The 26,990-nt window shown below is 36.2% G+C and overlaps 1 protein-coding gene across 1 annotated transcript in view; it reads left to right on the top strand.

The window, feature by feature from the left end:
- Positions 1 to 466: 466 nt before the first annotated feature.
- Positions 467 to 26,990, top strand: part of LOC136856173 (nephrin-like) — a 112,477-nt gene continuing 85,953 nt past the window's right edge. The window contains exon 1 of the mRNA XM_067133841.1: positions 467 to 1,718. Within this exon, the coding sequence (XP_066989942.1) occupies positions 1,625 to 1,718 (94 nt within the window). The 5' untranslated portion in view covers positions 467 to 1,624. The remainder of the gene's footprint in view (positions 1,719 to 26,990) is intronic.

Genomic DNA, 26,990 nt, shown 5'->3' with positions numbered 1-26,990 from the left:
CCTAACCATCGAATGTAAGCGAGCATTATCAAGCCCTGGCAACCTACAGGTAAGATTTCTGAACGGTGGGGTGCCACGACACGACGACGAAGCCTTTCAGACTCAAAACCCAAGACCGAGGTTGCTCGTTGATGACCCAGTGCTCTGGTAGATAAATAGCTAGAGAATTAAACAAAGCCTGGCAACGCTGCTGCCAGACGTGACGGTGCATGCGTACGATAATTATACAATCTACTCCCTGTTTAACATTTCTGACGATTAATTCAAGTAACTGAGAATTAAAACTAGAATTGTTATTAATATCAACACCATTTCACTGCAGAGAAATAGCTTGAGAATTAAAGAAAGTTGCTGCTAGATGTAGACGAGTGCATGCGTACGATAATTTTTCCCATGCGAAGTCATCCCGGGTCGCCGGGAGGATGCTGGATGCTGGCTGGCTTGGGGTAAGTTTTAGGCCGACTTCAGTGGCCACCTGACCGGTGTGAGAGCAAGATCGCGTGGGATGTCTCATCCGCCTTTCTCGACACGTGAACTCCGATATATATTGTTTCTCGACGCGTGAAGTTTATAGTAATATATTTTCGTGGTGGTTTAGATAAAGAAAAAAGGTTTGAATTAATTATTGGGATTAATATGGATTGATTTCCAAGGAGAGGTCGTGTCAAAAGGATTTGAAAGTTGCTGAACAGAAGTACAGAGAATTTTGACAAATGTGGACGCCATTTCTAACTCTCTTTTATTGAAATGTAGCTACAGATTAAGAAATTGCTGGAAATTTAACGTTAAAATCGATACGTAAACTTAATTATTGTTAAAAACTGGAAAATTTAACAATGGGATCCCGCAGAAACGTGTTCAATTCAGTGACTTTCGTATTGAAATTTTTTAAGTAATATTATTCATATCGAAGAAATTTTAACAGAATATGACAGAAAAATGACAGAAAAATGGATTTTCGATAACTGATGTTTAAACATCACGATGTTAAATAACGAAACCTTGTTAAAAAGATGTTAAAATGATGTTAATAATGTCTGCCGGGCTGTGGAATAAAGTAGTTAAGAGTTACTGTAAAAATTAACATAAAAATAGAAAACTTGTTAAAAACATCATAGGACGATTGATAAACATCGGAAAAACATCTAAAACATTCATGTAACCTTTGAGGATGTTTGGTAACATCATTCGAAAATAAGGAGATGCTGATGTTGTTGACGATGTTTTATGCATATATCGAATATATTTTCTTAATTTAAAACAGTTAATGAGGTCTTGGAACATCCAAACATCAGTGGGGTGATGTTCGATAACATCCATCAAATATGATGTAAAATTATTTCGATTAAGAAACATCGTTTTTAAATTTGAAAAATCTACAAAAAAAAAAAAACTCTGAAAAAATCTCAACATCAAAACCGAATGTTACAAACATCCCACCAAAGAAAACATCAGGAAATGACGTTGGCGACGGTGGGCAACATCGTCCAGAAATAAAAAAAAGAAAAAAAAATTTTTCGTGAATATTAAATTTTTTTCTCGTCTTGTCGAGCGAGTGAAGAAGAAGAAGAAGAAGAAGAAGAAGAAGAAGAAGAAGAAGAAGAAGAAGAAGAAGAAGAAGAAAATGACAAACAAGAAGTTCTTCTTTCTACTTTTCCTCTTTTTCCTCTTGGACGTCTGCCTTGGAGCCAAAGAGGAAATTAATGGATTGGAGAACAGTGAGTACACATATTTACTTATTTATTTAACTGTTTACTTATTTACTTACTTATTTATCTACTCAAATCATTAAGTTAATTGTCAGCTAAGTTTTGCATTTTTATTTCACTTATTTATATATTTATCTACTCAAAAATCTAATTTATTTGTCAGATAAATTTTACATTTTTTAAAGAATAATTTGAATATTTATTCTCTCAATATTTATCTCAATAAAAAAGGGATTAATAAAAAGATTCCTGAATAATTTCACTATCAAAATCTCGAGTACTTTCCTAAGGGCTGGCTTTAACAAATAACAAAGTTCAGTTGCCTCTATATTCACCCAGACAATTTGGGGGTCAACTATACCTATTCAGTAGTACGTCGATCCTTCTCATGAATATTGCAACTTTTTCCAAAAAAAAATGTTTATTTATTTATCAAATTTTTATTTCATATTTCAGTCTGTGTTGTTATGTACTGAAAACTTTTTTTTAACTGTTAAATTAGGCATTAATTTCTTGATATTATTATAACTATATACTATAAGGACTGCAGTTAATAATAATAATAATAATAATAATAATAATAATAATAATAATAATAATACATAACTGGATTTGTTTCTCCATTTTAAGACTCATGATGATACGAGTATTTTATAATAATAATAATAATAATAATAATAATAATAATAATAATAATAATAATAATAATAATGATGATGACGAGGTTATATAAGATCCACTTCTATACGACATCTCGATATATCGAAAAAAAACCACTTGAGATTCTCAAGTCTATTCCAAGATTATAATTCTCACTTATTCTCATCTCCTGAGAGAACCTCACTCCCTCAGGCTACGTGTAGACAGGTCCTTATATTGTTTAAGATAGTAATTCTTACCAATATATTAATCATCAGATTTATGCATTATGATAATGATGATGATAAAAAGCGGATTTTGTATTATAAGATTATGAGGAATTAGATAATTTAGATTAGTTTAGATATTAAAAGCAGGTGCATTATAAATCAAACTGCTTGATGTAGATCTGGATAATTAACAAGAAGAATATTAGCTATAATCATGAATAAAAATAAAAATAAAATAAAAAATAGTAGGAAAAACTTACATATTGATATTATGAGATTATTATAGCTCAAATAACTTTATATAAATCAGGACATTTGATAAGGAAATGATTAGCTATAATCATAGATGAAAATAAATATACAGAAATATTAAAAATAAAAAAAACCTGAGTTTTGTTTAATTTTTTTCAACTAAAAACAAAGTATCACTTTAATACAATATTCATGGGCTGTTTTGAATTTCATAGAAACACCGGAATAAAATGATTTTATCGTTATGTCGCAGCAATGAAAAGGCCTTTTTTGAATCACAAAACTTATAATTGGATAGAATTTTAATTGGGACCACTGTTAATGTCATTAAGATATGATGATAAGAGTTATTATTATTGATATATTTTGATAGCAAGCAAAAATAATCGACATATGATGGATATACACGTCATTAAGTATTAATAAATATCAGGGGATATAATTCTTTATTAGTATTCTCCTTAACCTTTTTTGGCTTCTGGTTCAAAACAGGAATAAAAATTGTATAAAATATATAGATATAGAAAACGGGATATGCTTCACCCTGACCAAAATCTCGTCCTGGGAGTAAACCCAGATTTCTTCTTCATATCAGTAAATCTTTGAATTATGGAGCGTAAATTCTCTTAACAAAACTTCACTCCTTCACGTAGGTACCCTTTCCATGACATCCATACACAGGCAGCAATAACTACGGGACGTTATTGACCAATTTCCGTTCAACTTCAGCCGTAAATAACGGGACGTGGTTGCGACTGGTGGCATCTATATTGAGAATAGTTGCCAACGACCTCCAGAACTTGTTTCGGTTTTATTTTTTTCGTGTTTGCCATAGAAACTTTGGCTGGTGAATGGTTAGATAAATTCCTTGAGGTAAGGGAATCTGGAAACCAATCAGAGAGAGAGAGAGAGAGAGAGAGAGAGAGAGAGAGAGAGAGAGAGAGAGAGAGAGAATGATTAATTCGTTTTTATCTCTGAGGTTATAGTGAATATATAAAAAATGCAATAATACCAGGCATTATAACATCAGGCCTAAATATTCCACTAGATTTTTTTTACTACGCCATCTTCTAAACCCTGGGAAAGAGGGTAATTACCTTCCACATCTTGGAACTTAACCAGCTTATGTACACAATTAGGGAGGCCAGCGGGTCATTGTAGACAGACAGTTTTATGCAGAGAGAGAGAGAGAGAGAGAGAGAGAGAGAGAGAGACATTCAATATCTGGGTGGGAAATATGTCACAGCGCTTACATTATAATTTCAGATCCGGAATCTTCCGCTGCATATGATAATCTCCGGTTGCGCAGGCTAGTCTCTCTCTCTCTCTCTCTCTCTCTCTCTCTCTCTCTCTCTCTCTCTCTCTCTCTCTTTTCCATTTCATGCACAAATCACACACACAGGATTTATACCCCCATTTAAGCCATGGGCATCACTTCGTACCCAAATATAACGGCCCAATTTTTTCCCCAGTCAGTCTTCGAACATTCCGTTCCCCGGACGCTTTTCCGTCACGAGTGAGTTCGTCTGAACGCAGCCCAGGAAGTGATATTTCATATTGAAACTACGGGAGATCTCGCGAAGTTTTAAGGTTTCATGATGGAATATTTTTTCTTCTCTTTTTTTTTTAATCTTTGGAGAAGTCAAGTCGTGTGAGTTTTTGAGAACTTTCTCAAGCTCATGGTTGTAAAGTTTGTCTTGGCAATTCTGCATTTCGTTTTTTTTTTCTTTGCGAAAAAATGGATTTCCTCAAGTTTTAGTTTTCTGTAAAAGGAAACTATTGTGCCGGCTTTGTCTGTCCGTCCGCACTTTATTCCGTCCGCACTTTTTTCCTGTTCACACTTAACTGCCCGCACTTTTTCTGTCCGCCCTCAGATCTTAAAAACTGCTGAGGCTAGAGGGCTGCAAATTGGTATGTTGATCATCCTACCTCCAATCATCAAACATACCAAATTACAGCCCTCTAGCCTCATCAGTAATTTTTATTTTATTTAAGGTTAAAGTTAGCCCATAAAGATATTATCATATCATTAAGATATCTTTAAAGATATTCCATAAAGATATTTCTGAAGTACAGAATCACTGAAATGGCAACCAAAATTACAGAGACAACTCTGAAACTATTTTTGAATCGACAGAAATTCTGGTAAAAACGCCCAAATCATTCGTAGGGAATTCTAGCGAGTTTTAGCGGGCAAAAGCGAGATTCTTAATTAGGAAACATTAGCTCATACTGGCTTCATTTAAATTTAAAAAACCACTATAATATTAATTCCTAAAATATTATATAAAGCACTAATCGAAATTAGAACCAGGAATTGTCACACGAACCCAAAATTAGACGCGACAGAGATCCGCCCTGCCGATAAGGGCCAGCCGCTAGAAACGCCACCTCCGGGGGATATATAGCCAACCGAGCGAGTCTAAGTCGGCTATTTATCGCTTCAATTACAACCACGTAATGGCGGGACGCGACTCCCATTACTGCCATGGACTGCGAGCGTTTAACTTCGGCCTCAGAATGAGGAAAAGCCTTTGGGGGAAAGCAAGAATGAAGAAGTCTCCTTAAAAGCGTTTTAGTTAATACACTGCGTGCTGGGAGAAAGGGTTATCTATTGCCGGGCTTTTGGAAAACGCCCCAGAGTCACTTTCAGTGGACCAGGAGCTGTAAGGTGTCAAGTTAAAACCGAGCAGAAAGTGAAAAAGGCGTTTAATGCTGGGAGGTATTGGCGTGTGTTGGGCAAGATTGTTTATAGAGAGTGTTTCGTTTTACCAAATAATTCTCGGTTCTTTTCGCCGCTGATATGTTTCAGGTTCCTCACAGTTAGAAAAATGGCAATTAAAGACACTTCTATTAATTGTTTTCAATTTTTTTTTATATTGTTTTCTTTATTAAGTGTCTCCTCTAAATGTATTTGAATTGCTACAAATTTAATCCTTGTACATAGTCAATCCTAAAACAAATAACAAAAGTTATTTATTTATTTATTTCACTATTGATTTATCTATTTATTTATTCTGCGTTTGCACTGACTCCCAATGCATTAAACTGTGCCATTCAAAGCCCAAGTACCCCGACCTTGACTGAAGTGAAACGGGGGGAGTAAAGGCCGTAGAATTTTTGCCTCTAACAGGGAAGGCTCATGTTGGGGGAACGTGTGATTTATTAATTGAATAATCCTTCCTACAGCAGTGAAGGCCATTTAGAATTTTTTCGAGGGGAGGGCTGGCTGGTAGCACAAGAGGATGTGTGGGTGCTCTTCTTCATTTATGAAGGCTATGTTATTATTATTATTTATTGTTATTAGACTTCCGAGCAGAACGCGACCCATTCTGACGTACAAGTCGAAAGGTCGTTGACCTGATGCAGAAGCTTTTACAGAATAGAAAGTCCAAAAGCGAAAGGAGAAAATTGGAAAGTTACGATAAGCGAATTAAGAGTCATGGAAATATAGAAATGTCAAACAATCATTAATTTGAAAATTCAAACAAGTATTTTTTATAAATAAATATATAAATATATACTGTATATATATACACATATACATATATATATTATTTGTGTGAATCACCCTCATAGTGAGTGGACCAGGTTCGACTCCTAGGCCAGAACTAGTGGATGGTCGAGCCGCTTATAAACACCTCTGCGGCACTGCTGATCATAGCAATGAGCTAAGTACCTAGTAGTTAAACAACTACAGTGGTAGCAGTCAAGATTATAGAAAGAATTTGACCTACAGAAAAGATAACACATCAGCAACACTACCACAGCCAAACTCATATATAAGAGCACATATATCATACGTAATCCTTTTGGAAAGGTTTTTCGAAAAAAAAAAACTGATGTACCGTTGCAGGTGTAACTAAGCTGTATTCAAAACAGCTACTTTTTTTTTTGCTCGTTTAGACCAGCCATGGAGCCTACTTCCTTGCACTCTCAAGGTAAACCAGATAATTAAGTCTGGTATTAGGTTTAAAAAGGAATTCGCTCATCGCTTGGTTGAGCAACCGAGTTGATAAGCAGGAAATATTTCTGAGATATATAAGTCTTCTATTGTATACAGATAGTTTTTTTTAATTCTTTATCAGGCAGACCTGGTTCTAATAGTACACCAAAATAGTAGCTTAGACTTAAGGATTATGAACGTTAGAATTCCTTCTGATAGGCCTGACTTTCAGAACCCTTGGAATAAATTTTGTCTGGCTTTTTTTAAATCAACATGGCGTCAAGAATCACTTCGATATATATATATATATATATATATATATATATATATATATATATATATATATATATATATATTTCCAGAAATAATCCACGATTTATCCAAAATAATAATTTGTATGTGAATACTACTGATGAAAGACTTTTTGCAATAAAAACGATTTGAATATATTATCGACAACTCAGCCCAGATATCTCGCGCTTCGTATAGCGACAACTTCGAAACTATCACTCCTAAATGATTCAAAATCAGCTTTCCTTGCCAACCCTCCTACCATTTGCATCAATTAATAATTCTATTGCGCAATAATCACGCATTGGAAACTCGCGACTAGGAGTTGGAGGGTGGGCAAAATAAATCAGTCGTCGGCAACTCAGATTTCCCGCCAAAAATAAAAAGGGGGGTTTCTGTCAACTGTCAGAACCGGGGGATTAGCTTAGCTCCAGTACCGTGTAATAATTCGGGAGGAAGAAGTGAGCGTAAATCGTGAAGGTTATTCAGTTCAGAATAATTTATCGGTTTGGGTATTAGGAATTTCTCTCTCAGATTGGCTATAGGGAAGTGGTTCTCGACCTATTTCAATGTATGCACCCCTTTCAAATCAGCAGTCAGTTCTCGCACCCTCTGAATTGCTGAAATGAAAAAAAAAAATTAAAATAATAATTATAATAATATTAATATTTTATTTTATTTCATTTTTATTTTTTCGCAGAAAAAATAACATGAGTATATAAAATATATATTTTGCTTTAATTACTCTTAGGCATCTCGCACCCCTTAGGAACCGGCTTCGCAGCCCCTAGGTGGGGCGCCCCCCCCCAGGTTAAGAACCACTGCTATAGAGGATGCTAGGACCAGCTGGTGGGACCAGCTAGACCCAGCTGAGACCAGCTTACGGTGTCTGTTAGCGTATACACGCTGAGACCAGCTTAAGTTGTGTGCATATAGAGCTAACAAAAAAAAAAAAAAAAGGGGGGGCATTTTATAACACTTTTGTAGCTTCAAGAGACGTGACACAGTTCCAGCATTAAGCCGTGCGAGGCGAGAAGAAGAAGAAGAAGAAGAAGAAGAAGAAGAAGAAGAAGAAGAAGAAGAAGAAGAAGAAGTCCCACAGATATGCCAACCTTCTCTAGATAGCGTTGACACTTGCGAGATTTGAGATACATCGCAACACGCACACAAACACACACATACGTGCGCGAGTTTGTGCGTCTTTTAACGCACAAGGGACGTTTAATGACGCAAATGCCGCAAGCGATCAGCTTTAGCATAAATGCTCGACATTTCAAGTGACATTCGCAAAAAGGCGAAATGTCAGTTAATGGGAGAATTGCCCCGAAGTCTGACAGACTAAACTTTCATTTGTTTCAAAGCGAAAGATTCCGTTTTTTTAACGTTGCCTCAAAAAACGTTCGTTTAGAATGGCAAGTAAAGGTTTATTGAGAGAGAGAGAGAGAGAGAGAGAGAGAGAGAGAGAGAGAGAGAGAGAGAGAGAGAGAGAGAATGGCAAAGGCTGCTCATTTAAGAACTGATAGATAAATGGATAGATTCGTGAGAATGCATTAACTTTGCGAAATGTAGAGAGAGAGAGAGAGAGAGAGAGAGAGAGAGAGAGAGAGAGAGAGAGAGAGAGAGAGAGGGTAATTAGATACATTTTCCACTAAGGCCGTCATTACTCACGCGATCTCCCATTTACGGCCTGTAAAGTTGAGAGAGAGAGAGAGAGAGAGAGAGAGAGAGAGAGAGAGAGAGAGAGAGAGAGAGTAATCAGTATAGTTGATCAAAAATAATTGCAGGTCAATGCAGAAAGATTTTAGGTCATCATGGGTAAATCTGGAGGAAAGGCCAGTAATTGTAGGTTTGCCCAAGTTCCCTGGGGGCACCCTGTGGGCATTCTGTGGCCCCAATCTTCCTCACGGGGCCAAAATGTCATTATGAAGGGGTATTTTAGATCAACCATACACTTGGGTATTTGTGAAAAAAGATTCCCTTTGTTGTAGTGTATGTTTGGGTTCGTCTCTCTGTCTCTGTTTATTTATCTATCAATCAATCATCAACTTGTTTCCCCTCGTCACTGTTTTGTGATTTATCTATTTTCTACTTCAGTTCTTATTTATTATTCATTAAGACGTTCATTGCATTTTTGCGGATTTGTAAAATATTTTTTGTTCATTGTATAATTAACTCTATTTTTTTGCTAATTTTTACATTCTTTATTTTATGATAATTATCTTATTTGTATTTTTATATATTTTATGTATCACTGACATTTTATTTAGTAATTTTATTGTGATAAAATATATTAATTTTTTAACAATTTGTCTTCTGAATCTCTCATTCATTTTTTAATTGTTGTCTTCTTATTTTTGCTTAATAATAATAATAATAATAATAATAATAATAATAATAATAATAATAATAATAATAATAATAATAATAATAATAATAATAATAATAATTTTGATCGACTTGTCAGAATTTGGATAAGAAGTTTCTAAAAAATAAATGTCAAAGTTATATTATTATTATTATTATTATTATTATTATTATTATTATTATTATTATTATTATTATTATGCAAAATGAATAAAATACCCAGTTGAAAAATGCGGTTATGATATTGTAAAGAAAACTAATAACAAATAAAAAAATGAACAATTTACTAATTCCATACTTTTTGTAATTTCGCAGCAAAATGTCCATAATATTCCCTACAGTAATTAAATTTGTAATTATCTTTCCTTCACGGTTTCCAAGTTAATACGATGTTCCTATCACATATTTCCCATTTTTTCTCTCCGGGTAACCTTCGTTTAAACTCTTGTTCTAATTAAGAAGAAAAACAACACTCATTTAAACAGACAGCCCAGCTGATTGCTTCCGTTAATCGGGTTCCTCTCTCCGCATGCGCGGTGAAAGGAGAGAGGATAGGTTCTCATTTGAATAATTACCTAGAATTGTTAGCCAGTATTTTTTAGGGACGAAGTTTGTAGACCTGTGTCCTTAATCTTGAATTGAGAATATGCTGGGTAGACTGGTAGGAGTCAGGGTAATTATGAATTAGTATTTAGGAGCATCAGGCAATTTTTATAATTTATGATAATTAAAAACAATTTGAAAAGGAGCCATTGGCAAATCTTTCTCACACGAACCAATAGGAAAGGAATGCCTAAGTGACAAAACAATAAGAGGTAAGATAATTATCAATTTGTATTTAGGAACACCAAACTGCTTTGGCCATTAAGAATGAAAATTCATGAAAAAAATGAGTCATGGGCAACTCTCTCACACGAACCAATAGGAAAGCAGCGCCAAAGTGAGTTACCAATGAGAAAAGGACATTAAAATGACCGATTGGAAACCCTGCGTCTCATTGTGACCATTGGGGAAAAAAAAGGGAGTCTGCGATTCGACCTAAGATCCCATTGAAAGAATGACTTCTCAGACCTTGAGCTCACAATAAGGAGGTTCATTGACCTCATCCATAATTCATGACCTCATTCCGGAGGCCTGATGACCTACTCTTTTCCTATTTCTATTTCCTTTTCTATTTTTTTCTATTTTTTTAAAGATTTTTTTTTTTTTGAGTTGAAATGGAGCCTCCACTGATTTGTCACATAGGAGAGGAAGGAAGATTTTATTCGTTAGGGAAATGTTGATACGTTTTATTGAGCGTGGAAAGTTGGACCCTTTTTTAAAGATATATGGAAATCTATTCTTTCTTTCGGGATGAGGTTGCCAGCCCTACACCCTTCTTTATCCTCGTTGCAACCCATCACAGTCGTCCAATTAGCAGGCTAAAAAGATTTATGATGAGGTGTATTTGGGGTCAGCTAATTATTCCAATATGGATATGAAGAATTTCAGTAACGAAATATCTTTTTTTTTAGGCCCTACATTAGCTGAAATCCTAAAACACACGAGCACGTAAGTGAACATACTGTATTTAATGCAGCTGCATTTCCATTCCACATGAATCAAACATGAAAACTCATTTGAATCGTAAATAGTTCGAGCAGAAAGCCCTTCTTTGCTGCATTTGAATGTTAATAAAATATTCATACATTTATTTGCTTTTCAAAGCTTCCCTCTCAATCAAAGGAGTCTTTTAAATGTTAGAGCTTTTGAGAAATATATATATAGAGAGATTTTCGAATGTCTGAGTTTTTTAATTTTTGCATTATTTTCCATTAACCCTGACACTAGTCAGAATTTTCAGGTTTTTCGAATGATTAGGTTTTTTTAATTTTGAATTTTTGTATAGTATTATGCATTAATCCAGACATTAGTCAGAATCTTCATGTTTTTAAAGTATTTAGATTAAAAAAAATTCTAAGCCTTTTTTTCTGAAATATGCTAAATCTTTGTTTGAATTTCCAAATCTCTTTTGATATCCAAACCTATTATCAATTTCCCCATGCAATACATATCATAGATTTGTATTGGCCCACAGAATCTTTGTCTGAGAAAAATATTCTAAATTTCTGTTCTAAATTCTGTCAAATCTTTCTTTGAATTCCCAAATCTCGTTTGATATCTGAACTTATTATCAATTTCCCCACGCAATACAGATCATAATTTTGTATTGGCCCTCAGGATATTTATATTTTTTAAATCTTCAGATTTGAAAAAAATATTCTGAACTTTTTCTGAAATCTATCAAATCTTTGTTTGAACTCCCAAATCGCTTTTGATAACCAAAATTATTAATAATTTCTCTATGATATCAATTTCCTCACCCAATACATATAGCTTTGTGTTGACCCCCAGAACATCTACCTATTTAAAATCTTCAAACGTAAGAAAATTCTAAAATTCTGTTCTAAATTCTGTCAGATCTTTGTTTGAACTCCCAAATCTCGTTTGATAACCAAAATGATTGACAATTCCTCTAAGATATCAATTTCCCCATCCAATACATATCATAGCTTTGTGTGTGACCACCCCAGCATCCCAGATAATAAGCAATCTGCAATGCATGCGAAGATTCATCGCATCTCATCTCGCTCTAATTAATGAAAATGCATCTTTTTTTCCACCCAAGGCCGTTTCATTTATCTCCCATCCGTCTTATTAAACCACACATTGACGGTTGCATTATTAATCACCAAAATATCACAACAGATCGACGTAGGAAATCCGTGACAGGATTGCTGTCATCAGTATTCGCACATAAGATGATTTGCTAATTACTCGTCTGCCAAAGTCATTAGCTGGCTAATGAGACCATTCATGTTTCCTGATTACCAGATCGCTGCTAGCACTTAGCGGCTTGATATTATGATCCTTTTTCTAGATGTGTTGATTAAAATCCTCGTTTGGTGATTGGCGAGGATTTTGTCAGGGATAATTGAATGAAATGGTGGATTGTCAGGAGAAAGTGATTAGGGCGGGTTTGGTGGTGTAGAGAAGTGCTGGAGTATAAGAACGTATAATCAAGGCCACCGAAAATAGATCTATCCTTCGGTGGTCTCGGTATAGTGCTGTATGAGCCGCGCCCCATGAAACTTTAACCACGGGACGGTGGTGGCCTATCCTATGTCATTGCCAGAAACACGATTATGGCTAACTTTAACCTTAAATAAAATAAAAACGACTGAGGCTAGAGGGCTGCAATTTGGTATGTTTGATGACTGGAGGGTGGATGATCAACATACCAATTTGCAGCCCTCTAGCCTCAGAAGATTTAAGATCTGAGGGTGAACAGAAAAAAGCCGGCACAATAGTTTTCTTTTACATGAAACTAAAAAGATATTTCTAAATATTATATATTAAAAAAAATTTTATGATTATTATTATTATCATTATCATTTCCAAATTTCTACCTGACACAGGGATCGATCCCAGGACCTTTTTATAAGGGGTAATGTTGCTAGCCATATCCTTTACCAGTCCGACTGCGACGCACAACAGTCGACCGACCACAAGGTACATCTTTCACTTGATTTTTCAGGAAACAGACATAATTCGATTCCCCATCGTGGGATTGAACCCTGGTTCCTCGATGGTGATAACAGGATATCTGTAAAGTGTGTTAGATGAGATTTCAAAATAATAATAATAATAATAATAATAATAATAATAATAATAATAATAATAATAATAATAATAATAATGTCAAAACAAAAAGCTACAAAATTACTTTACTTTGAAGGATCTAAGTGTAAAAAAAAAATAAAAATAAAGTTATTACCAAATACGACTCAAGCAAAAGTTTCTAATTGCCATGTTGCAAGATGACAAACTGTGCATTGGAAACCCACTCTTAAGGAGAGGCGCAACAAGGGGGGAAGTTGCGTGTTATGCCTTCGTAATATTTATTTTTTTTCTGGGGCTGCACCCTAGCTGTTGCCAATGCACAAGTCTCTCTCTCTCTCTCTCTCTCTCTCTCAGGCCCACTTACTCATAATTGAAACTGATAGTTATCTTGTCATTAAGTGGATCAGATCACAGACTACAGAAATGGGATTTCATCCATGCATTACTCAGTGTAATACATTATCTCCCCTTTTTACTTTCTATAATTAAATCATCATTGACTTCTCTCTCTCTCTCTCTCTCTCTCTCTCTCTCTCTCTCTCTCTCTCTCTCTCTCTCTCTCCTCTCTCCCCAGTGCTTTTAAGGTAGAGGCGTCACACTCACACGGAATGCAAAGCGGGTTCCAGGTCTCCTCCTGCCCAGAATTCTTACACAGGATACGGAGAGCTTCGAAAAACCATTACTTATTCTCTTTAATTCAAGAGGCTTGGTGGGGAGAGAGAGAGAGAGAGAGAGAGAGAGAGGAGGAAATATCTCTTTAATTTCTCTTTAGATTATTATTTATGGTTTTAGATCAATAATTTTTTTCTTGAAATGGAAACTATCAGTTGATGTTGCATGACGAGAGAGGAATATTTGTTTCCTGTGAGTCTCATCTCTCTCTCTCTCTCTCTCTCTCTCTCTCTCTCTCTCTCTCTCTCTCGATTGCACTCCCATATACAAACCTACAGTACTAGGCAGATTTATGAATGGGCAGTGTTTCAATGGGTCAGAGATATAGTAAATTCACGCCTCCAATGTGATGTCAGTCCTACTTACTAATTAAAAAAAGGGTTGGTAATTATCACCTTTGCAATCTCTTCATGTTCGAGATGTTACAGCCGCATTGGCCTTTGTTTTCCTCTGTCTCTTAAATCTGTTTCTCTCTCTCTCTCTCTCTCTCTCTCTCTCTCTCTCTCTCTCTCTTTTCTGTCTCTCTCTTTGCCACTCTGTGTGCCCTGGTTTGTGTGTATATCTGAAAATGCCTCTCTTTCTCTCTCTCTCTCTCTCTCTCTCTCTCTCTCTCTCTCTCTCTCTCTCTCTCTCTCTCTTTCCCACTCTGTGTCTTGGTTTGTGTATATCTCTAAAGGGCCTCTCTCTCTCTCTCTCTCTCTCTCTCTCTCTCTCTCTCTCTCTCTCTCTCTCTCTCTCTGCCACTCATGTGTCCTGATCTGTGCAACTCTCTGAAAGTACCCCTCCCTCTTCTCTCTCTCTCTCTCTCTCTCCCTCTCTCTTTTTCTTGACACCCCTGCTTCATCATCATTACCATCTCCTCCTACGCTCTCTCTCTCTCTCTCTCTCTCTCTCTCTCTCTCTCTCTCTCTCTCTCTCTCTCACTCTCCCTCGTCTCTTCCTCCGTTCCGTTTCACCTTTATCTCTAATCACATTTCCTGATTTTTTCAATTGGCACCTGTCAACTACTTTGAAATGTCCCTGTGATGTGATTTACTTTAGTTACCCCGTTTACTGGGACGATGGAATTGCCGAGTTTATTTTATCAATAGATTTTGCTTTGTTTGTTGTTGTTTTTTGTTGTGTTTTGTTGTTTTTTGTTGTTGGGAAGGTCTCAATGATGTTTTCTTTATGAGACACTGAGGTGAAAAGATTTGTGGAGAATATTTTTATGATTAATTATATTTTTATTTGAAGGGAATTTGGGTTATAGGGTTTTAACCTTCCATAATGATAATATTAGAGTTAGAGAGAGAGAGAGAGAGAGAGAGAGAGAGAGAGAGAGAGAGAGAGAGAGAGAGAGAGAGAGAGAGAGAGAGAGAGAATCAATTCCATGTACATAATATGGGTGGAAAGAAAAGACTCCTACGATTTAATCATTCATAGGTTACTTGTTCAAAAATCTATGTACAGGAATCATGTTGAATAGACAGTATGAATATCAATAGAATTCCAGGTAAGACCCAGGTAAGAGAGAGAGAGAGAGAGAGAGAGAGAGAGAGAGAGAGAGAGAGAGAGAGAGAGAGAGAGAGAGAGAGAGAGAGAACTGGCTGCAGCTCCAGGAAAAATCACCTAAAATCTGTCAGAGGATTTTGTTCTTCAGTATAACAGCTGATTGTCGCCATTAAAAACATTATATTCCTTTTCCTGAGATAACATCATGATGCAAATCTCTTTTTCCATGTTTTATTTTTTTTATTTCTGTTACCTGTCCAACACTTCTGTTTCGTTGTTCGATTAAGCTGATAAACGGAAAAGGGTTTAATTTTTTTTTTTTTTTCGCTCCTGAGTCAACCCCTGTTAGGGGAACTGGTTTAGGAAGGTCTCTCTCTCTCTCTCTTCTCTCTCTCTCTCTCTCTCTCTCTCTCTCTCTCTCTCTATATATATATATATATATATATATATATATATATATGCTTGATAAAAATAGTATATAATGAATTATGCTGCTAAATATTTGGGTGCTATACCCCTAGTGTTTTCTAATACTAAAACCTAAACATATCCTTGTCTACCTAGTGTATATATTTATACAAAAACATTCATAAACATTTAAATAAACGAACACAGCGCAAACAAAGAATAAAACCAGAGAAATAGATGGACTCTTCAAAGATTAAACAATGTTGCTGGTGCTTTTAGAAGCCTGCAACGGTTGAATAAGAATTTGAGGCAACAGGAGAACACGTCCCAATTTGCATTCTGCATTTCCTACGCCTGGCTTAAAAACACAAGGGCCTAAAGAGAGAGAGAGAGAGAGAGAGAGAGAGAGAGAGAGAGAGAGAGAGAGAGAGAGCATTCTCCACGCTGAAATACCAGACCCAAAGATGATTAGGTTATTGCATACGCAGCCGCTAAGCCTCTTTCTCCGTTTTTGAATGAGGAACTGAAAGGTTTTTAGAGATTCTTTAGGTCAGACGTTTAAAGCAACGTTTTTGGGATATGCATAGGCAGGCTGTGGTTAATGCAGGCGAGCGCTTGCACGTCTGTGAGCGGGGCCCGCAAGCGCGTCCGCAAGCATGCAGGCTTTCTTTTGCAAAGCGGGACGCGTGGCGTGGAATTCAAAGTACTTAGGGGATTTGGAAATGTTTTTGGACATTTTTGACATTTGTGTCAGAGAATTTATGGGATGAAGTTATATATATATATATATTTGAGGGAATAATTGTGGGATGAGGTTGGGAGCCGCAGGGCTTATGACACTAATTGTTGAGGGTATGATGATGATAATGATGATGATGACCCATCCACGAATTGGCCACTGCCAACGGTGTTGAAATTGAAGGCTACGCCAAGGTACTCCAACTGGGTCATAATTATGTGGTTTTTAGTGTTGTGTTGGGAGAAATAAAGGTATAAGGTCATCTAGTTTATGGCTCTCTCTCTCTCTCTCTCTCTCTCTCTCTCTCTCTCTCTCTCTCTCTCTCTCTCTCTCTATCGATTCTATGGGAGGGGGACGGGGACGGTCGGGAGGAAGGCAAATTCACGGAAAGTGTTACTGATGGTTATTCGACTGCTGATGGCTGCAGCTGAGAGAGAGAGAGAGAGAGAGAGAGAGAGAGAGAGAGAGAGAGAGAGAGAGAGAGAGAGAGAGAGAGAGAGAAGAGAGTAAGGGAGGAAAAGAGACTGACTAAAGGGAATAATGAAAGAAGCAAATAAAAACAAATGAATGTCAAGGAACGTGAGAGAGAGAGAGAGAGAGAGAGAGAGAGAGAGAGAGAGAGAGAGAGAGAGAGAGAGAGAGAGAGAGAGAGAGATCATTTTGCATAATGGATTAGTCACGAGTACAAGACTTTGCAACATCGGAACACGGGGAAGGTAAGCTAGAGAGAGAGAGAGAGAGAGAGAGAGAGAGAGAGAGAGAGAGAGAGAGAGAGGTAAACCATACCTTTAGGGAAAAGAATCCAGGAATCTCGTCTCATGTTTCTCTAACAGATCGATTCTGATATCAGAATGGGGCCACTGGCAGCATTAGATTCTTCCTCAGGTAAATAAAGGCTGCACAGGTGGTTTACCTGAGAGAGAGAGAGAGAGAGAGAGAGAGAGAGAGAGAGAGAGAGAGAGAGAGAGAGAGAGAGAGAGAGAGAGAAAGGACCTCAAAATGAAAAAGGATTAATTGCTAAAGTTGGAGCACTGTTGAGTAATGCAGAATTGCGAGAGCAACTAATAACCACGTTGTATTGTGCTTGAGAAGTTCGCGGTTTAAAAACCCGACTCAGCACAAAGAGAGAGAGAGAGAGAGAGAGAGAGAGAGAGAGAGAGAGAGAGAGAGAGAGAGAGAGAGAGAGAGAGAGCGCTAAGTGCCTAAGCGTCCGCTGTACGAAGCGATTCTCGGAACGAGAATCTATAACGTTTAAAAGCAGCGTTTTTGGGAATTTGCATTTGTGGCCCAGATGCAAATGAGTCTGTGCGTGTACGCATTTACGCACGTACAAGCAAGCAAGCTTTCTCCATAAAACCATTATAGAAGTCTTCTGAAGATCGCAGCAATACAGATTTGAGAGACTTTTGAGGACCACGACCTCATTCAGATCACTGGCTAATCTCCAGGCAAGCAGGATTCATCTGACCTCAGGAACTGAATATTTTAGGGTAGGGGGCGGGCCTTCTATGACAAGAGAGTGGGAGAGAGGCGGGGGGGGGGCGATGGTTCTTGGGGGGTTAAGGTAGTGGACCCATGAACTTTGGAATGTAGGAAGGCGAATTACCTAATATATGAAAGAAGACTGTGATATTTTCAATCAAGGTTGAGGAATAGATTGACATATTTTGTTTTTCGTTTTTATTTTTAATACCTGGTGGAACTACAGATGCCCACCAGGCTTAGAAGAGACACGTGTCCTCTTGTGCATCTGTCTGAACGACAGGTGGAATGATTGGGACTGCTTACCTGAGCAGGAAAAGAACGCGATTTTATGGAGGTCGACTTAGCCTTGGAAAGACATTGGCAGGTGCATAGTTCTTGGACCCAAAGTTGACAATAGAAACAAGCAGCTCGTAGGAGATCCTGAATGCTCTCTCTCTCTCTCTCTCTCTCTCTCTCTCTCTCTCTCTCTCTCTCTCTCTCTCTTTTTGTCAAAAAGTCAGAAAAAAATTATTTCATCTGTTTTGTGATAGTTCAGCGAATGTTGTAATTTCTCTCTGTCTGTCTCTCTCACACACACGCATGCACACTTTCTCTCTCTCTCTCTCTCTCTCTCTCTCTCTCTCTCTCTCTCTCTCTCTCTCACACACACACACACACACACTGGCACGCACATACACAGTACATTCAATAAACAATCATGTGGCAAGTCTGCTAAAAAGTTTACCTCTCTCTCTCTCTCTCTCTCTCTCTCTCTCTCTCTCTCTCTCTCTCTCTCTCTCTCTCTCTCTCTCTCGATCACACCTATCCATTGTAAACAGTTGAAGGAAAACCAACGCGAAAATTCTCGTGGGTTTAAAACCAGTTTTTCCTCAAGCACCTCGTCCAGGGGTGGTCACGGAGGGAGGGAGGGAGGACCCACAAGGACTCCCACGTGGCCCCAGGACTCCCAGGTGTCCTGGGACCCTAAGGGTGTCCCCCTCAAGTCCCCTAGGATCCTGAAGAGCTGCGCTTGTCCTGGGCTCCAACAAAATCATGTACCATCATTTGACCTTTTGTGTTCAAATCATTGGGGATTGTTTCCTAGCCTTTTTCGTTACTGATGTTGATGATTCTTCCATTCAGACAACACCACGAAGGTTGCAATTATTACTGTTGTTATATAATCAGTTGTTGTTGTTGTTGATTTTGCTGTTGTGATTGTAAATGGTAGTGAATCAGATTACCGAGGATATTGTTAATATTGTCTTTGGCTTTGCAACTTTAAAAGTAATATTATCATTATGCTGTTCCCATGTAAATTTACTTACATGTGGCCCCAGTTTGAGAGGGACAGAATACAGACATCAGCTCCTTTTATTACCCGTGGACACTCTAGGCCAAAAAGAGGACAAATGAATGAATCTTTAAAACCAGTTAAAGAATATTCGCACTTTTTTCCTCGTCAAACCTTCGGATGACTCAGCAAAGAACTCCGAATTTGCCATGGACAAGCCAGAGGCTGAATCGTTTCTGGTACTTTCTCACGCACGTACGATTTCCTTCACTGGGCACGTCAGTTATCTTTAGAGGGTACGAGACTCGTGTTTACACACGTACGATAACAAGACTAAGATCCAAAGCTGACTCAATTCTCGCACTTTCTCACGCACGTACGATTTTCTCCACTGGACACGTCAATTATCTTTAGAAGGTACGAAAGCCTTGTTTACATACGTACGATAGTTAGGCCAAGACTCAAGAGTTTGTCAATAGAGAAAGATTAACATGACCAAATAGGGTACACGCAAATACTGAGAGAGAGAGAGAGAGAGAGAGAGAGAGAGAGAGAGAGAGAGAGAGACATGATCTAGCTTAAAGGACGTACTTTTTTATTTTGTTCTCAAAGGGAGGTCGTATATTGTAATTTAAACACGACGAGACGGAGTTATCAACAATGGTTGGCTCGTAAAGTGGGTAACGTAACTATCTCAGCGAATAGTTGCCAGAAGCTGCTATTTTTGATGATTGTTTCTGGGATAGAAGTGTATAGACAATGCAGAGAGAGAGAGAGAGAGAGAGAGAGAGAGAGAGAGAGAGAGAGAGAGAGTTTCAAAGACAGAGTAAGTTTAATCACTTAACAATTAATTCACTTTAGAGAGAGAGAGAGATTTGTCACCTAATTACGTAATCTGGTCAGACAGTAATTCCTTTTCCTATCAGAGGCTGACAAAACGAGGCTTGTATTTTAAAGGACATTGACATTCTCTCTCTCTCTCTCTCTCTCTCTCTCTCTCTCTCTCTCTCTCTCTCTCTCGTGTTAATAAGACGAATCCTGAAAGAGATATGAAGGACATTAATATATGCAAATGAATTTTTCATAACACTCACTATAAGTGACAGATTTGAAAACAAAATAATTCTCCAAAACAAAAACGGGTATTTTTTTAACACTTCAATTCTAAGAGCCATAAAAATCTCTCACTGGCTCTTAAAATCTCTAGAAATATCTCTTTAGAGATAATCTCTATACATAATATATCCTAAAATATATCAGGAATTCATAAAGCCACTTCAAGTCCATTTACTGAACATAAAAATGACTAAACTATTATAAAATATTACTTATTACCATAAGATCTTTATTGAAATCTCTTTAAATGTGATAGAATCTCATAAGAACCCTTTAAAAGTGATAGAATCTCATAAGATCTCTTCAGATATCATAGAATCTCATAAGACCTCTTTAAATGTCATAGAATCTCATAAGATCTCTTTAAATGTCATAGAATCTCATAAGACCTCTTTAAATGTCATAGAATCTCGTAGGACCTCTTTAAATGTCATAGAATCTCGTAGGACCTCTTTAAATGTCATAGAATCTCATAAGGTCTCTTTAAATGTTATAGAATCTCACAAGATCTCTTTAAATGTCATTGAATACCATAAGATCTTAACGGGATCTTCCAGAATCTCATCAAATCACTTAGTCTTATCAAGGCTCGTCAACATGGCTACCATAACAAACGCCCCCAAGGGAGTAGAAAAGTGACGTCATCGCAAGCGAAAGCCCTCGGGATCAGCCACACACCACTAATCGATGATCCTTAGGAAGTTCTTTATTAAAAAGTTTCTTGTCTTTTAGAAGAAATAATGACTTCCTTTTGGAGCCCTACGCTTTCCAGAGTTAATGAGGGATGTAATTTATAATTCTCTCTCTCTCTCTCTCTCTCTCTCTCTCTCTCTCTCTCTCTCTCTCTCTCTCTGTTTCGTAATCCGTGTGTGGAAATGGGGAGTGAATTTATGGGTTTCAGAATCGCACGATTTTATTTTGGGAGAAAATGATTATAACTGAAACGATTCGACAGAATTGTGAATGGAGAGTTTTCATGTGGGAAAACAACTATATATATATATATATATATATATATATATATATATATATATATATATATATATATATATATATACAGGCAGCCTTTGAAAAGAGAAACAGAGAAAATAAAACTATAAAAAAAAACAGTAAAAAAAACAAAAGAAAAACAACACAATTTTTAATTTCCACCCAACAGATATCATTGATTCAAACAAAACCTGGTCTTCAAAAAAAGGTTTTAAAAAACAGTTTACGGAATTGTTAAAAAAAAAAATTCAAACTAAAAAGAAAGAAAATAAAATAAATTGAAATTGTCAGCACCAGGCTTCGTGTGTCTAGGCACAGGAAATTGCCCCAGAAGAGAGAGAGAGAGAGAGAGAGAGAGAGAGAGAGAGAGAGAGAGAGAGAGAGAGAGAGAGAGAGAGTAAATAAAAGTATTGAAACTTTCACGGCTGGGGTAAAAGTATTTCTTTTTTTTTTAGAAAGTATGGAAAGAGTTTTTGGTGCAAAAAATTGTTTGGAGGAAAGCAAAGCTATGCAGAGGTGAAAGTGATATATGACTGAGGCGATTTTAGATGAAGAGAAAGCAAATTAGAAAGTAGAATGAGATGGTATTATTATTATTATTATTATTATTATTATTATTCTGAAAATAGAGCTGTAAACGCTATCAGCTGTAAGACTCTCTCTCTCTCTCTCTCTCTCTCTCTCTCTCTCTCTCTCTCTCTCTCTCTCTCTCTCTCTCCCTTTTAACCGCAGATTTATCACAGTTATAATTATAAATAGTAATCACCCACCCTCTTGCAATATCTTCCTAACACCCTCTCTCTCTCTCTCTCTCTCTCTCTCTCTCTCTCTCTCTCTCTCTTTGTTTTATTGGCTATTTTTACAATTCTCCCTCCCTTTTCTCCTCCTATCTTTTGCTTTGTTTTTTTGCAGCTCTGTGGAGAGAGAGAGAGAGAGAGAGAGAGAGAGAGAGAGAGAGAGAGAGAGAGATTCTAGTACTGGTTATTTCCTAATTTTTATATCTATATTTTTCTTTCAATTTCATTTATATTTCCTATTTTCTTTTTGTCTTTTGAGATTATTTATTTCTATTTAGTTTTATTCTCTTCTTGGCATTTTGATTTTAATTTTTGTTTTTGCCAAATTTGACTTCAATATGTCACATGATATTTTTATATAATTTCTGAAATTTTTAGATTTTTGATTTGTTCATCATTTTTATAGGTATATTTTTATAAGTTTCCAAAATGTTAAAATTTTGGATTTTCCCATAATTTTTATAAGTCCAGTTTGATATTTCCAATTTTGAAAATGGATAATTTTTCAATTTTCCCTAACTTTTATAAGTCCAATTTAATTTTTTCCTAATTTTTCCTAATAAGTCTTCGAACCAGTTTTTTCCCAATGGAAATTTATACAATTCCTTTTTTTTTGCACACAGACATAAATTCCTTCTACCATTTTTTCCCAGAACAGATTAATATAATTCTTTTTTTCCTCCCTCCATACAGGTATAAATTCCCTCTACCATTTTTTCCCAGAACAGATTAATAGAATTCTTTTTTTCCTACCTGCACACAGGTATAAATTCAATCCACATTTTGTATTGTGCAGTTTAATTACAAACTACATAACTGTATCTCGCATCTCCTGAATATAAATCGTGCCCATACCCACCCCTTTTCTCCTCTCTAGTTGCACGGACACATACTATACGTGCCCCGGGCCATCCCGGAAAGGTGGGGGTATCTGGCACGAAGCATCTCGTGCCGTCATGGGTGGGCACGGAAGAGTTATTGTCGAAATATGCTCAGGAGAAATGTGGCTTTTTATCTTGATATAATTGATTTTGAATAGAGAGTTTGTATTCAGTTATTTACGAGTTAATTACTGAATAACTGAATTAATGAATGAGTGGGTCAGTGAACAGATAATTCAGGAATGAATAACTGAATAATTGAACAAGCGAGTCACTGAGCAGATGATTATGGGTTGAATAATTAAATAATTGAATGCATGAGTCACTGAACAGATAATTCAGAAGTGAATAACTGAATAATTGAACAAGTGAGGCGCTGAACAGATAATTCAGGAATGGATAATTGAATAATTGAGTGAAAATAATTGAGAGTATTTATTTGCAGAAATAGACAGATGAGTAAATGGGAAATTCTGAAACGAGATGAACAAAAGATTGAATAAGAATGAAGAATAACTGAGAAGGAATTGATTGACTGATATAAAGGATAATGATTGAACTGATAAAAACTGATGAAAAAATTGATAAAAATTGATAAAAAAAATAAAAAAATAAACACGTGTTTATTTTTTATTTTTTAAAAATTTTTTATCAATTTTTAATGTTTTTATTAATTCAATTATCATCCTTTTTATCAATCTAATAATTCTTAATCAATTATTCTTCATATACATATATATATATATATATATATATATATATATATATATATATATATATATATATATATATATATATATATATGTATACTTTCTTCTCTCTTCTCTCTCTCTCTCTCTCTCTCTCCTTCTCCAACCGATCTCTGGCACTCAGCAATAACCATAAATCGTCTGATAATTCCATCCCAGCAGATATAAGTAATTATCATACAGAAGAAAACAAAATAAACAAAAAAAAAATAGACATAAACGATATTTAGGAGCCTATTAAAATCAGGAAGGGCCTCCTTAGGCCTAAACGGGAGCGCTCCTTCCGAGTAGGCCTATGCCAGTTGTTAGGTCTGGGATGGAGTCCTATATGTGTTTGTTTGTTTGAAAGAGAGAGAGAGAGAGAGAGAGAGAGAGAGAGAGAGAGAGAGAGAGAGAGAGAGAGAGAGAGAGAGGGATAAAAAGAAAAAGTACACATAAATTCTCCCATTTCTCCTTTCTAGGGAGCGGCGCCCCCTCGAAAAAAATCGATAAAATAAAGGAATTAAAAGAATTATTAGTCACGATCTGACCCCTCCCCACTAAAACAACAAGGATAAACATTTGCTTTTGAAATCCTGATTCATTTATATGATTTGATTTTGTATTTCGGTCACGACTTGTTTGTGAACTCTCCCCAAAAAATGTATTTTAAGTTGTTTAATTAACGATCTTTCTTTATTATTCCTTTCTTTGATGTCGATGCAGAGTCAAGCTATCGCTTCGGCACCATTTTTGTATCAAGTTTAGATTCGCGATTGTTTATCAAGCTTTTTTTTTTTTCAAATCCAGGAGCTATTCTCCGACCGAGCTTTTATTTTTTGCTTTTATTTTTTTTATTATTACTTTTGTTGCAATTTGTTACGACTTCAATGGCTATTTGGGTAAAGTCTTTTGTTTATGGGTTTTTGTACCTAAATGGGTTTTTCTTGGAGTGCAATTTTTATGTCTAAAGTGTGTTTGTGTGTGTGTGTGTGTGTGTGTGTGTGTGTGGAGGTGTTAAAGTATTTTGGATTAAAGTATTTTGGCTTTTTTTGAATAATGTTTTCATTAATTGGAAGTTTTGAATGAAAATAATATTTATTCTTGTTTATATATATGTGTGTGTATATATATATATATATATATATATATATATATATATATATATATATATATATATATATATATATAAAGAATGAATGTAACAGAGACCAACCTTACCTAGATGAACAATACATTATAAAAATAGTTAAACCTGATTAATATATTTATAAAGGATTTTATGATATTTTTCGAAATCTGAAATATTTTGTAAAACACAATTCTCCACCAGCCTAAATCTTCTTTCGACATTCCATGAAAATTATATATAATCTTATTTAACTTCCATCATAATTTTACATTAAATTTTTCCCCATTAAACATTTTACGATAAATGCTATCAATTTGACCTTCGACTTTGAACTTTGAACCTTTTTAGAAGCGTGAATCAAAGTTGTTTTTTATATATTTTTTCCATTATTACCAAAGTTATTTTCGCTGCTGTATCGAAACATAAGAGTATTACTCACCTACATACAGGCTATAGGCAAATGTATGTCAAGGAGTCCATGGGGAATTGAGAGTGAAAATAGCATAGGCACTCACTTCATGGAGAGTGAGAGAAAAAACTTATAGTGGTATGCCTTTCTGTACAGTAAGAGAGAGAGAGAGAGAGAGAGAGAGAGAGAGAGAGAGAGAGAGAGAGAGAGAGAGAGAGAATTAGCACAAAAGCTGACAACCAACGAGAACTACTTTCTAAATCCTGTCCATCGTTACTTGCAAAAAATAAAATTCAACCTTTGATATCGTTTACGAATTAAAATTCGGCAACCAACATCGCCTGATCACCTGTGTACATAAGGGGAAAGTGTTCCTGTTACGTAATCACTCATTCCTCAGGTGTCATTGTGACCCACGGCCTCATACGGTGTATCGAGCATCAGTACACGTATACGAATGTATACACTGTATGTATACAGGAGTTGGTAAAGCTGTGTCCCAGAAAATTGAGGGCCAACCTGAATTTTACACCCACACATCAAAAAACAGCTTTTATCACTGTCTACAGAAGCGAGTTTTCAAACGTCCTCATAATAGGACTGATAAAGTGATAGAGGTATTTATTACCTCGATAATTTTGTAGTCATAATCATTAAGATAGCTCGAGAAACAATACCGAGAAACAACACCAATTTCACCATTCAAAAAGTTGTTCATTTTAAGTCCGTTTTATAAACTTAGATTCATACAGCTTACGTCACCGTTTATTTATAGAGTTATCTCTCCTTTGTTCTTTTAATGGACCGGTTTTTATTTAACATCCCTCGTGTAAAAAAAATATCACTTATCAAAGGATTTGTTCAATTGAAAAGTGAGTAGAGATTGAATGGTCCTCTAATTCTAAATAAGGAATCTTTTAATAGACAGTCTGGAGAGTTTTCACGCGAGTTAGATTATCTGCAGATTTCTCGAGTACGTGGGCTATTGCCCTGTGGTTCCAATATTATTTTTTGGCCGCTGCTAAAAACTCACCTGTATCACTCAGGTGGATCTGATGAGGTGGTTAGGTATCTCTCTCTCTCTCTCTCTCTCTCTCTCTCTCTCTCTCTCTCTCTCTCTCTCTCTCTTATTCTTCATCAGCATTCCTGATCCTGAACTGGTTGTAGTACAAGCCTTACTCAACTTTATAAGTGAGAGAGAGAGAGAGAGAGAGAGAGAGAGAGAGAGAGAGAGAGAGAGAGAGAGAGAGAGAGATCATAGCAGATGCATAACTTCAGGCAGAAAAATCAGGCAAATTCCTTCACAAGTAAAATTTGCCATTTGACATTTTATTTTCCCTCCCGGGGTGGGTTGCCACTTTTGTTATTTGACCTTGAAAATGGTCGCTCTGGTAATTGTTTAGTACCTGGGCCTGGGTCTCTCTCTCTCTCTCTCTCTCTCTCTCTCTCTCTCTCTCTCTCTCTCTCGTAACATGATGCAGGTAAGGGGGCCACTACCATCCCACTTATAACTTACTTATCACAGGTGCACAAAGGCACTATGAATTAGGTGGTGAAAAAATGATAGGTTCAGTCATCTTTCAGTGTGAGTTAGGAGGTTGTATCTATAACCCCAGACAGGTTAATTGGTAGAACGTGTCTAAAGGTTGTGATTATAGAGGTTTGTTGTATCTAGAGATGTCTGGCATCTATAGTTCCTAGTTTATCTGGTGTTAAGATTTTGTAGGTTGTGTATTGTAAGAATCACTTATTTCTAGTGAGTTATTGTTCTA

This window comes from Macrobrachium rosenbergii, chromosome 34 (genome assembly GCF_040412425.1).
Source record: "Macrobrachium rosenbergii isolate ZJJX-2024 chromosome 34, ASM4041242v1, whole genome shotgun sequence".
Taxonomy (NCBI): domain Eukaryota; kingdom Metazoa; phylum Arthropoda; class Malacostraca; order Decapoda; family Palaemonidae; genus Macrobrachium; species Macrobrachium rosenbergii.
This window is presented reverse-complemented; position numbering and strand designations above follow the sequence as displayed.